At 36.9% G+C, this 14,250-nt stretch overlaps 1 protein-coding gene across 2 annotated transcripts in view; it reads left to right on the top strand.

Annotated features, from left to right (window-relative positions):
- Nucleotides 1-8,479, top strand: part of LOC110105870 (elongator complex protein 3) — a 29,994-nt gene extending 21,515 nt beyond the window's left edge. Inside the window, exons 5-9 of one of the 2 annotated variants that reach the window (XM_020835539.2) lie at nt 2,185-2,351; nt 2,508-2,727; nt 2,822-2,926; nt 3,106-3,261; nt 8,134-8,479. In XM_020835539.2, the coding sequence (XP_020691198.1) occupies nt 2,185-2,351; nt 2,508-2,727; nt 2,822-2,926; nt 3,106-3,261; nt 8,134-8,295 (810 nt within the window). In that variant the 3' untranslated portion in view covers nt 8,296-8,479. The remainder of the gene's footprint in view (nt 1-2,184; nt 2,352-2,507; nt 2,728-2,821; nt 2,927-3,105; nt 3,262-8,133) is intronic. The other variant, XM_028695990.1, reaches the window with a different exon arrangement.
- The last annotated feature ends 5,771 nt before the right edge of the window (nt 8,480-14,250 follow it).

The following is a 14,250-nucleotide window of genomic DNA, read 5'->3' as shown; positions in this document are numbered from 1 at the left end:
TAAAGCCATCCAAACTCAATCTTCCAAATGAAAGAAGACTCTTCCTTTTGAGGATGTCTTTTTCTTTTAGAATTCCAGTTGGATAAGAATATCCCAACTCAAAGACACTTTCACAATTGTTACATATATTACAAAACATTTACATTAAAGAAAAGCAGGAAATCTAGACTCTCCTGCAAGGTTATCCTAATAAAAAGCCCAAGCAGTTGATATATCACAAGCAATTTATATGGAAATAAAAGCACATCATAGCCACACACTTGGCCATGCTCTTAATTATTGAGGGCTAAGTAGTCTCTAGAGCACCTGTAGCATTTATTATTAATGATTCTCATCCCTCATTTATTTAGCGGGGTTGAGCAAATTCTGTAGCACTTGCACGAAACATCAATAAAAATCATGACATTTTCCCCCCTTTTATTAAGCATTGCATGAGCATGGCCACTTATAAGAAAAGTAATATATATATTTCATTCCTAACCTAGGGGTAAATCTAATGCACATCACATCAATTCCAAAATAATTATTGAGGGCTAAGCAGTCACAGGTAGTGAGGGGATTGTGACTTTGGGCGATCAAGTCATTAATAAGAGTACACGTTTTAGATATTTTGGATCTATTGTTCAGAGTGATGGTGAAATAGATGGGGATATTATCAACAAAATTCAAGTTGGATGGTTGAAGTGGAGGAATGCATCGGGCTTGTTGTGTGATAGGAAAATACCCCTCAAACTTAAGGGAAAATTCTATAAGATGGTGGCGAGGCTTGCAATGCTTTATGGTTCCAAATGTTGGCCATTAAAAGAGAAGCATAATACCAAATTAAGTGTGGCAGAGATGAGGATGCTCAAGTGGATGAGTGGCTTTATCCTTAGAAATAAGATACGAAATGAGCATATATGTGAAAAGGTTGTAGTAGCTCCAGTAGAAGATAAGATTGGAGAGAGTCGCCTTACATGGTTTGGTCACATAAAACGGAGGCCTTCCAATGACCCGGTTAGGAGAGTAGAGGTATTAGATTTGACATATGTTAAGAAAGATAGAGACAGACCTAAAAAGACCTGGCTAGAAAATATTAGGAATGACCTTTCTTTATTAGATTTAAATGAGAATTTGACTTTTAATATGATACAATGGAGAAAAAGGATTCATGTAGCCGACCCCACGTAGTGGGATAAAGGCTTGATGTTGTTGTTGTTGTACTAATATTTTATCGTTCTCTTCTCCTTGGGTGCGGAATTGTACAGGTGGAAATTCACTCACATGATTTACGTTCTAATATCAAATGATGTAGGATTCCATAAGCTTGAGTTGATGGAATACAACCAAGGCTTTATAGTCAATGGTTTAGTCACACGTGCTTCTATGGCATCATTTGATAGCCTAAAGTTGAATTTATTATGATAAGGTGTTATTAGTTGGAATTCCCTCTCCCTTTTTCCTGATGAGGTTGATAGTGAATGTCTGGTTTTGAACACAATTGCAGAACTTGAGCTTGATAGTAGGTGATGTCAACCAATTTGGAAGAACGAACTAATCCAAAAACTGATTAATGGAATTGGCGTGGCCAAGATTTTTATAGTCAAAATATTCAACTACCCAAAACCATGGGTACACTACAATGCTCACGGTTTAGTTTGCCCATTATGATCAAGTATAGTTCGATGACTTGGTTGTCTTCTACGGATCATAGAAATCATGATAATTATTATTTTATCCTCTTGACACTCCCCTGTGATTAGGGGAAAGGGTGAGATGAAGTAATCATCATCTAGTATGTAGTTGCTTTCCTTTCCCTCGCGCCAATAATGTCATTCATTCATAACCACCACCTATCCACTAATTTCAATTTTAGAGCTTTGAAAGACATATTTATGGGGGTAATATGGGAGGGAGTTAAGCGCAAGTCAAAAAGAGATCCTTTTGTTTAGGTGAGTGATTCCCCAAATTTTATGAGTGATCTGGTTCCTATAGTTTTTTCGACACTGTTGTTCCCTAAAATCTGAGTCCTTTTGCATTTGCTCTCTCTCTCTAAGTATTTCATGCTAAATGATGCTCATAGATTTCTTAATTTCTAATGTAAAAAGGTTCTAAATTTTGTATTTTCTTACTATAATTCATGATAGAATGCTGGTGCTTGAATTGAATTTGTTATTTTCAGGATGTGTTATTTTTTTCCTTTAGGTTGTTGCACACATGATGCCTGATCTACCAAATGTTGGCATTGAGAGAGATTTAGAAAGTTTCCGTGAATTCTTTGAGAGCCCAGCTTTTAGGGCAGATGGTCTCAAAATTTACCCAACACTCGTAATTCGTGGTACTGGTCTTTATGAACTTTGGAAAACTGGCAGGTACTGTAATTTTATACTATTTATCAGGTTATTGCATTTAGGATATTGCTGCAAATGAGCTTGTTTGCTGATCAAGGACTGGGCAGTTGAGTGTCTAAATTTATTTATATAATTGCATATCATTCCTTGCCAATTCAGAAATTTTACTTGTTACAGGTATCGGAATTACCCACCAGAGCTTCTTGTGGATGTAATTGCAAGGATTTTGGCCATGGTACCACCATGGACCCGCGTCTACAGAGTTCAAAGAGATATTCCCATGCCATTAGTTACTTCTGGAGTTGAGAAGGGAAACCTCCGTGAACTTGCTTTGGCTCGAATGGAAGATTTGGGCTTAAAATGTCGTGATGTTAGAACACGTGAAGCTGGAATTCAGGTTCCTTGTTGTAATCAATTACTTTCAGTTTTCATAAACTGTTTATTTTTTTAAACTTTTTTTTTTTTTACATTATTTTGTTGATGATTATCAGGACATTCATCACAAAATCAAACCAGAGGAAGTAGAACTTGTGCGGCGAGATTATTCTGCAAATGAGGGTTGGGAGACTTTTCTTTCATATGAAGATACAAGACAGGTAATAATTATACTTGTAAAATTTTATATTCGTTGAGATGCCTTTAAAAATTATGCCAATATATCACATTAGTAGATTATGTTTTTGTACTTTGTCTTGTTGCCATTTTCAGCTTCCAAAACTGTTTGGTAAGCTAAATTGCTTTCCTGCATAAATCTATTTAATCTTGCGTATGATAGGATATCCTCGTTGGTTTATTACGGCTGCGTAAATGTGGTCGTAATACCACATGCGATGAATTGAAGAACATACGGTGTTCTATTGTTCGTGAGCTTCATGTCTACGGAACTGCAGTTCCAGTGCATGGACGTGATGCTGATAAGCTGCAGCACCAGGTAACCTTATTGATCATAATTTCTCTTTGTTGATTTGTTTTCTACCATCATCTTTTAAGATTTCATCCGTTTCCTTAATTGTAAAGCTATTGCTGCTAGAATGAAGTAAGAAAAATTGTTTCATTATTGAAGTAAGAAAAAAATGTCAGATAACAATAAAAAGGTTAAAATTCTGAAAGCACCGGCTTAAATTTATATGTTCGATGACAAATATCCCTCCTAATATTATGTTTCTAGTAATTTTCATGTGGTTTTTAATGCATTTGATGGAACCAGTACATATAAAACTGTTAAAAGCGGGAAATCGAGAGGGAAAAGCTTGCTTTATTCATTACTATCTTCTCTATTTATAGATATATACAAGATATCTAAATGAGGAAATACTAGATTATAGATTTAATACATAAAATTTCTAATAAAATCTTTCCTAAATTCGTTCCTCAATTATGGTGTGATCCATGAGAGCATCCCACGAATTGATCTCCGTGTCCGTCGGATCCCTTGCACTGGGAACAGTTGGATTTCAACACCCCCTCAAGCTGGAAAATATGGATCCGTCATTCCCAGCTTGTCAATCATTCTGAGAAAGGCAGAACTGTAATATCCTTTGGTAAAGATATATGCAAGTTGATCCTTTGATGATATATGGTCAACACTTACTAGACCACTGTCTAGTTTTTCTTTAATGAAATGTCTGTCTACTTCTATGTGCTTGGTTCTGTCATGCTGGACTGGATTGTGGGCTATGCTGATTGCTGATTTGTTGTCACAATGTAGCTTCATGGGCTCATCCCACTTAACCTTTAAGTCTTCTAGGATTATTTTGATCCATAGTAGCTCACATATTCTCAAGGCCATAGCTTGATATTCTGCTTTTGCACTGGATCTTGCCACAACATTTTGTTTCTTGCTTCTCCATGTAACTAAGTTACCTCCCATAAATGTGCAATATCCAGAGGTAGAGCTTCTTTCGACCGGTGATCCTGCATAGTCGGCATCCGTGTATACTTCTAGAGTTATTCCGCTATCTCTCTTAAAGAGAATCCCTTTTCCTGGATTTCCTTTAAGGTAGTGCAATATCCTGTCTACCGCTTGCATATGAATCTGCTTTGGATTATGCATAAATTGACTGACCATGCTTACCGCAAATGCTATGTCTTGTCTAGTGTAGGAGAGGTAGATCAATTTCCCTACAAGTCTCTAGTAGGCCCCTTTATCTACATCTGGATCTTCTCTAGCTTCCCCTAGTTTAAGATTATATTCTACTGGTGTCGGTGCTGGTTTACAAGCTAGTTTACATGTTTCTTTTAGAAGATCTTTGATGTATTTCTGTTGTGAAATGAAGATTCCTTTGCTGGAGTTAGCTACTTCAATTCCGAGAAAGTATTTTAGTCTACCATGTTCTTTGATGTCAAATTCCTTAGTAAGACTTTTCCTTAAACTAATTTTCTCCTCTTCATTATTTCCAGTCACAATAATATCATCAACATACACTAAATATTGTGACTCTCCTGAGTCTGAGTGTTTGTGAGTCTGAGTGTTTAAAGAATAATGTATGATCCCCTTGACTCTGTCGATACGCATTAAGGAGCATGAATTTAGAAAATCTTCCGAACTAGGCCCTTGGTGATTGTTTGAGCCCATATAGAGCCTTTTTCAGTCTGCACACTCTGTTACCTTCAGATTTTTCTTTAAACCCTGGTGGCATTTTCATAAATATCTCTTCTTCTAAATCCCCATGCAAGAATGCATTTTTCACATCCAGTTGTTCCAGATGCCAGTTGTACTTGGCTGCTAGTGAGAGTAGTATTATGACAGTATTCATCTTGGCTACAGGCGCAAACGTTTCTTGATAGTCAATGCCATATGTTTGAGGTAACCCTTTTGCCACTAGTCTTGCCTTATATCTCTCTAGTGTGCCATCAGCTTTGTATTTTACTGAGAACACTCATTTGCATCCGACCAGTTTTTTCCCTATCGGTAGATTGACGATCTCCCATGTTTTGTTCTTTTCTAGCGCCTGCATTTCATCATTCATGGCATTTTTTCAATTTTTATCAGCTAAGGCCTCAGAAATATCTTTAGAATATGAATATCTTCTAATGTAATCAGAAAATTTTTGTGTGACGATGAGAAGTTGTTGAAAGATATAGAGTTGTTTATAGGGTATAAGGGAGGTGGTGAGCTTATCTTATTTCTAGGAGATGGTTCTGATTCTTGGATCTGCTTTGGAGCACAGCTTGAGCTTGTACGTCTGGAGTAAACCTTTCCAAATCTAATGATAACTTTGTCATTTGTTTCCCTATCTTGGGTTTTAGGTGGATTGGTTTGAGGTGGTGGAGTAAGGTCAAGATGTGCTAGTTCATTTTTCTCATCTTCCTCAAGTTCAGTCTCCCCCTGAAGATGAGATTTTGAAAAATAGGAATTTTGCTCATCAAAGGTAACATCCATAGAGACAATGATTTTTCTTGTGGGTGGATGATAACACTTACAACTTTTTTGGGTAGCTGAATAGCCAACAAAGATGCATTTGAGTGCTCTTGGATCTAATTTTTCTCTCTCATGGCTGTGAATATGAACATAGGCAGTGCATCCAAAGATTTTGGGCATAAGATTATGATGGGTTTAAAACTCGGGGTAAAAAGAGGACAGAGTCTCCATTGGAGTTTTGAGCCCTAAGGCTATTGAAGGTAGTCAGTTTATGAGATAGACTGCAGTTAAAAGAGCTTCCCCCCAATAGGATTTGGGTGTATTGTAGTAAAATAGGGAAGCTCGGGTGGAGGCTACCTCTCTGCAACCCCATTTTGTTGTGGGGGTGTGAACACAAGAGGACTCATGGATGATCCCTTCATTCTGGAAGTAGGAGGAAAGGGTTTGGTTGAAGTAATCTTTGGCATTATCGGAGCGGAATCTCCTTATTTTTACCCTGAATTGATTTGTGATCATGGAATGAAAGATGGGAATAATGGTGCTAACATCAGATTTATTTTTAAGGAGATAGATTCAAAAGACTAGTGCAATCATCAATGAATGACAGAAACCAGTGTGCCCCAGAGATATTGGGGATTTTTGAAGGTCCCCATATATCACTATGAATAAGGTAGAAAGGAGTATCACATCTCTCACTTTTGTTTGGGCATGAGGTTCTTTTATGTTTAGCCAACTCATAGGTTTCACAATGAAAATTTTTATTTTTTAATTTCTGAAAAAGTTATGGATACATATGTCTTAGGACATGAAAAGATGGGTGTCCTAGTCTATAATGATGAAGCCAAATAGTGGAATTCCTATCGACTTGGGATAATATAGAGCAATTATTTTTAGATTGGTTTGGTTCTTCTAGGTAGTACAATCCTGCTCTTCTTAGCAAGTCGAATCTTCTTCCCCGATCTCTGGTCCTGAAATAAGCAATAAGTAGGGTTAAATAAGGCTTGACAATTATGGTCATTGGTAAGTTTTTGTATTGATATTAGGTTTGTGAATAATTGTGGTACGTGGAGAACATTTTTCAGGATGAGTGAATGAGATAAAATTGTCTCCTTGGCCAGCTACTGTGGTAAGAAAACCATCACCAGTGATGATTTTCTTGTTGTTTGGGCAAGGAGTATAGTTTATGAGGTGGGTAGGTGAGTGGGTCATGTGATCTGTGGTTCATGAATCAATGATCCATAATTCCTTTAAATGATTTTTGGAAGCACTTAAACTAAAAGAAATTGGAGTCTTACCTGAGAGTGCAAGTGAAGATGAAGCATTTGGTTTTTCAAGAAATACCAGGAGCCGTTTCAATTTATCAATATATTATTTATTGAATTCTTCAAGGCTGGACCGTGATTCTGGCTTACTTGTAGTGTTGTTGGCATGTGATGTGCTCCTTGTTTCACCCTTTTGATTCCACTCCTTATTGGGGGGTTTTCCATGTATTTTCCAGCACGTTTCCTTTGTGTGTCTTGACTTTTTGCAATAGCTGCACCAAAGTGAATCATTGTCTTTGAATTTTGAAGTATCTTTACCTTTCTCCTTCCATGACGATTCTTTTTTCATCACCATTGCTAAGCTTTCTGCGACCTTTGGTTCTAACATCACCCGTCTGCTTTCTTCTGCGCGGATGAGAGAAATACTAGATTACAGATTTAATACATAAAATTTTTAATAAAATCTTTCCAAAATTCGTTCCTCCATTATGGCGTGATCCATGAGAGCATCCCACGGATTGATCTTTGTGTCCGTCGGATCCCTTGCACTGGGAACGGTTGGATTTCAACAAAAACATTCTTTAGCAGGTCATGAGTGAAGTATTTAATATATGATGCAGATTATTTCCCACAATCTGATGATGAATATGAGACTGATATGTGTGGATCATCTCATAGCTCATGTTAAAATGTTATGAATTATCTGTTAGGCCTATGCCAGCTTCATTTTCATAGTTGCTTTCTGTTTTGATGATTTGCAGTATATGATTTCTTCTTTGGTTGGGACTAGGAGTGTTCCTCCTGAACTGGAGCTATTATTTTGTACGGACACCGGACGGGAGAACCGTCCGGTTAAGCGCTGGGTACCCAGCGGTACCGAGTTGGGTACCCAGCAATGGGGTGGCATGGTGCATTTTTATTGGTCTCCGGACGCACTCTGGACTCCGCACAGAATAATAAATCCCCCAACTGATGATCATAAGCTTCTATTCGAGAAAATTGAAATGTCCTTTTGGTTAATATAACTAATATTTGAAGTTGTCTAGGGTTAAATCCGAAGGTCATAAATAGATCTCATGATCTAAAAATATGTTTTTACTCTCAGCACCTGACATTGAATTGAAATCTTCAGCTTCGGAGCAAATTTTAGCACTTAAAAACATTGTGGTTCATGATGCAGGGCTACGGAACACTTCTCATGGAAGAAGCAGAGAGGATTGCTCGGAGGGAGCATAGATCATCAAAAATAGCTGTAATTTCTGGTGTTGGCACTCGCCATTATTACAGGAAACTCGGTTATGAGCTTGAAGGCCCTTATATGGTTAAATATTTGGGGCTCTAACACTTGGTGCTGAATTCTTCTACTTTTTCAGAATAGGTTTTGTGTTATGTGCTTTTCCTCTTCTCATACATTGTTTAATATGTACATTTTTATTTACTTGAAATTTCTTATTCTTAAATGCAATTTTATGTGAATGTTCCAATACTCTCATCACTAGTTTGAATGGATCGATGTTGTTGTTAAAGATCCGTTTTTCAGAAATAAAAGGAGTGTATAATGAGTAGAGTGCGTTAGAAATCATGGAACAGTTTGACATCTCAAGACAAGTTCATTTGGAGCTTAAGCCATCTGTTTTGAGGTTTATCGAAGTCATTTGAGTCTTATGCCTCGTTTGATTCAACTATTTTATTGCTCATTCGTTTTAAAAGGGATTTTTTTTCCCTTTTCGTATTTGGCAAAAACCACTTCCGTCAAACCCCAATATCTGTACGTGATTCATAAGCCATTCCCAAATAGTTTGGACTTTGGATGACGCTAATAATGATGAAGGCTTACGCTGGATTCATTCCATGTTTTCATCTTTTGCTTCCAAGTTCCAACTAGCGTCCACCCTTTTTTATACTCGCCATGATAATTTTAGGTAAAATAAAATTAGAGGTCAGTTCCTATGTAACATTCAGAAGAGTGTTAGAAGAACTGTTCCATTAATGGCAGCGTAGCAAATTTAGTGATGAAATAAAATGAAATTTTCAAGTATTCTGTTAGGTTATAATGAAATAAAATAATATAAATTTAAATTATATTAATCAGCTAATTATTCATTCTAAATGTACTTGTATTTACTGTTAAGTGTCAAAATTTATGATAATAAAATAATGATTTTTAGAAATAAACCTCATTTGTTATGAGTGCAACTTTTGCAAAAAAAAAGAAATAAATATATTTGAGCATATTTTAAATCTATGATAGTATATCCAAATGTAAATTATTTTTAGAATTAAAATCATTTACTTTTTATGTGCTCAAAATCAGTGTTTCATTACCGTTGGATCCAGAGCACATTTTCAAGTCAATGTTGTGTTTTAATTTATATTTATTAGGATGCCAACATTAATTTTCCAAGACGGAATAAATGCATTCGTAAAAAAACCTTAATTTCAATGTTTTATTTTGGGGAGAAAATGAGGGTGAATAAATGACGACAGAAATCCATTATCGGTTAGTTTCTCTTTATTTCATCACTAAATCTTGAAATGAGGGTAAACACAGGGCTTGAAATTTCATTTTATTTCATTATTTTATTTCATCACTAAATTTCAAGTCCTGTGTTTACTAAATCTTGAAATGAGGGTAAACACATTCATAAGCCATTCCCTTAAGTTTAAGGTGGACTTTTCTATCACACAGAAATCCCGATGCATTCCCCCACTTCAACAATCCAACTTGAATTCTACCAAAAATATCCCTACCTATTTCACAATCACTATGAACAATAGATCCAAGATATCGAAAACGTGTACTCTTATTAATGAGTTGATCACCCAAAGTCACAATACTTGCACTAGATATATTTTTACTAAAATTACACTATATATATTCAATTTTAGATTTACTCAAATGAGCCCTTTATACTCTAAGTTTGACCTCCATAATTCAATTTTACCTTCAACTCCCTTCTAGCCTTATGAGCAATAAGAATATCATCAGCAAAAAGCATACATTAGGGTACAACCTCTTGCAAATGTCTACTAAGAACATCCATGACTAAAGCAATAGAAATATGGGCTTAAGGCTGATCCTTGATGCAATCCAATTGAAATAGGAAAATACTTGGTTAAACCACCTTGTGTTTGAAAACAAGTAATAGCTCCTACATACATATCCTTAATGACTTGAATATAAACATTATTAACCCCTTTCTTTTCTAGAACTATTCATAGCACTTATTTTGGAACTTTATCATATGCTTTCTCAAATCAATAAATATCATATGTAGATCCTATTGATTCTCTCTATACTTCTCAATTAAATGTCTCAGCAAATGTATAACTTCCATAGTAGACCTATCCAGCATGAATCCAAATTGATTTTGAGAAATATGAGTATCAAGCCACAACCTATGCTCCATAACTCTCCCTCATAGTTTTAAAGTATGACACATTAACTTAATTTATCTATAATTCTCACAATCTTATGCATCACATTTATTCTTAAAAATATGAATCAACACACTCATTCTCCACTCATCTGACAACTATTTAGTTTTCAAAATAATATTGAAAAGTTTAGTAAGCAAAGAAATTCCTTCATCTCCTAAGCATTTCCGCACCTCTATTGAAATCATTAGGTCCAACAGATTTTTCACACATCATTTTCTTTGAAGCCTCTCTAACTTCAATTTTACTAATACGCTGAAAAAAAATCTTTATTTTCATTTGGGGTGCTAAGGTCACTGAAGTCAATCGTATTCTCATAATCTTCATTGAAAAGTTTAGAAAAACATATCATCCATGTTTGTTGAATATGCTTTTCTAATAAAAGAACCTTTTTATTTTCATTCTTAATACTTCACTTGAACTAAATCCTTATTACTTGTATCTTTTTATTTGGCTAACTTATACATAAATCTTTCACCCTCCTTAGTTTCTAATCTATTATATAAATCATTAAAAGCTAAAATCATTGCTTCACTTATTGTTTTATTATACTCCTTATGAGCCTCTTTATATCTTTTCCAATTATCAAAATTTTTCCATCTAAATTAATTTTTATAACAAATAATCTTATTTTTTATCTTTTTTGCACATTTTGTTTCACCACCAACTATTTTTACTAGTTTTGAAGGAAATAAAAAATAATTTATAGGTTTCCTTAGTTCTTCTTTCTTGTCTCCAAAGCTCTCATGAAATTTTATTTTTTTACTAGCTAAAATCCAATTTTCTTAAAAGAAAATTATTAAATAAATAAGTCTCACTATTTTTTTTATTTAGTATAATATTCTATTTGTGTGAGTTTTTCCAATGCCAAATTCTTTTTTTTAAGTTGATGTACATTGTTTTAATTATTTTATAAGTTTCTTTTAAGTGGTGTTTTATCAACATTGTTGAGGAATTAGCTATTGTCAAAACTTAAATTTTTATTTTATTTTTACTTAGTCTAAGCAAAATTTTTGAGTGGTGATAATATTTTTCTAAGCATAGTTTTGCAGTATTTTTAAGAGTATATTTCGATTTTGAGAGTTTATCCACCCATATGGAGCTTTTGAACATATGGTGATGGGTTTGAGGGTAGTGAAACCCTAATTTTAGTGTTGGTTGGGTGTACATGTTGAATTGTTTGGAGACTAGATCAAGTAAAGCTCTTTGGTGTGTTATATTTCTTTAATTTATTATTTGCATTATCATATTTTTTTTTCTAGCCATCAACTTGCAAATTTTTTGTTTGATAACCAAACATGAACTTTCAAGCTCATTATGTCCACCCTCTAAATTCTTTATAAGCATAACATTATTATTTTTAAAATGTAAAAACTATTAAAAGAAATCCAATTCATGAGTCTCTTGGTGCGCTCTTAACATAAAAAAAACACTTTACTACCTTATGTTTTATTCTTATAGAATCGAAATACCTTCAATTGATAAATAATGTCTTGTCGTGATCTTTATTGTGTAGAATGTTGACCTCATTTTTTGAATGAGGTCATCAGGACTAATCCAACTTTATTCAAATTTCAATCCATAGCCTACATAAATCAATCACACACCTTCAATCAAATGCAAGCCAAATCTCAACCAATCATACTCAATCATTCAAACTTCACTCAACCTTATAGCCTCCATTCAATCAACATTCAACCAAAGTCCAATCAACCTGCATTCGAACAATCAATCAAAAATCCTGTCATGTAACTTCCAATCTGCAATCAAATCAATCAATCAAAGTTCAAATCAACCTTCAATCCTAGCATTCAATTTTTAATAATTCAACATTTAGTCAAACCTCAATCACATACAATTATAGCCTCATACTACAATCACTCAGCTTAGTATACTTTCTAGCACAGTGCACTGGCCACTTTTGACCTCATGTCAATGTCCAAATCTCTTCAGTAGGAGTCGCTTATACCAAACCCCTCATCTTCAAACCATTGAACCAATGATTGATCAATAAGTTCTAGTTGAGCTAGCTCAAATGATTATATACAACATTAATTTCCAATTCAATTCCAAATGATCTTTGAACCCCACTAAACTTCTTCAAGCACTTCTCCTAGTGATTTGGACTTGACCAGTCATCCTAACCTAGTCATCAATTGACTTAGTCAACTAAACCTAGTTTCAGTCAAACCAGTTCAATCCAAGCCAACCCATACACGCTTTCACTCATATAATGCATCTTGTTGCAAATATATTTTCATGACTTATGTTTTGATGATTGACAAACACTATTGATTCTCTTGGACTGCTTGTTACTTCTAACTTTTCAGGAATCGAAGATCGGACGAACAAACGAAGCCAGTTCAAGATTGCGTAGGTCTTGGGTTGAGTCAGTCTGTACTTTATTTTTTTTCTCTTCTTGAGTCTATTTGTAATGCGGATTTTGGCCTTGCTGTCCGCGAGCTGGCTGGCTCCGACGGGCAAGCGGATTTAACTGCGGCCAACATCCGGCCCCCGATCCTCTTGTTACCAAAGAATGCCGCGCTTGGAACGCAGCAGGAAACGTCCAGCGAAAGGATATTGAGGTCCGCCGAGTTTCAGATCTCTGAAGGAATATCTCGGATTCCAACTGGTGAAGCCGCGAAGCTTGTCAAGTCGGCACTTCGCCACCAGATGGTTCCGGCGTTGCTGACGAACCGTGAATAGTTTTGGGGTGCGCGCGGCACCGTTGTCATGGCTGGGGAGTGCCACTCCCTGCTTATTCGACGTCACTGCTGCTACTCCTATGTACCTTTATGAATACACATACTGACGTCCCCCGGGCAACACCTCGCACCGCAACCACGGAAAAGATGGTAGAACAATTCCTGTGGCGAAGGTGGAAAGCAACACGCGCGCTCGCCACATCACGCTCTCTCGTGGCTGGAACTTTGCTGTCGCGTGGAGGCTGGAGCCTTGGATTTCGATGCATCATCTTCTACCACGCGCGCTCCACCTCCCCCCGCCTTCGTGCGATGACTTGCGTGGGAATGTTGCTGTGCATAATATGGTGATTTCTCTCTCTCTCGCGCCAAGGCGGTCGATTGGCAGCTAATATGGGCTGGACTTCTGGAATCGGCAAATCCGGCGGGGCCAGTGCGTCCATTCTACTTGGAAAGGTCCCCATTAGAGATGGGGCGATGGCTCTCCGCTCTATCATCCGCGTGGAGATCGGGAATGGCACCCATAGTATGATGCGCTTAAATGATACGTGGACTGCTAATAGAATCCTTGGACAATGGCCTTCTTTTTTTGCGATTGATGCTGTTAGAGGGGACGGCAAATTAGTGATGTTCCTTGATGAAAATCGAACTGGAACAGGAACTCGTCTCGGAAGCTTCGGTCCGGTTACATCATGAACGCGTGTGTGCCACCAGCGTAGAGATGGGGTGTTGGGGATGTCCCGGACATTTTATTAATATGCCTTGTGGCCACACTACCATCGCCAGGCTTACAAGGGGCTTTCCCATCTGGACCGGTACCAGTTTCTGTGAATACGCAGTTAAAAACTGCACCTAGGGAGCAGTTTTTTTGGTTGAGGGTGCTGAGCAGGGACAATCCCCACGAATCATTGGCTGTTAGGCGGACCTGATTGAGCATCGGGCTGGTGCCCTTGGGGCTGCAACCAGGAGGACGGTGGAACGCATCTCACGGTCCAGTCTGTGAGCGTGTGACCGATACCCTCCGGTGCGGATCGGTGGGGTATCCCGATCCGAACTTTTCGATCTCGTGAGAAGTAATGCCTGGATGGCCTTGCCCAGGCGGCGGATCAGAACCCGAGTGGGGGATGGGCCTTTAATTGCTTATGTGGTCTACCAGG

The sequence above is a fragment of the Dendrobium catenatum genome, unplaced genomic scaffold, assembly GCF_001605985.2.
Source record: "Dendrobium catenatum unplaced genomic scaffold, ASM160598v2 fragScaff_scaffold_716, whole genome shotgun sequence".
Lineage (NCBI taxonomy): Eukaryota > Viridiplantae > Streptophyta > Magnoliopsida > Asparagales > Orchidaceae > Dendrobium > Dendrobium catenatum.
The sequence above is the reverse complement of the archived record's forward strand: the minus strand, read 5'-3'. Positions and strand labels throughout refer to the sequence as shown.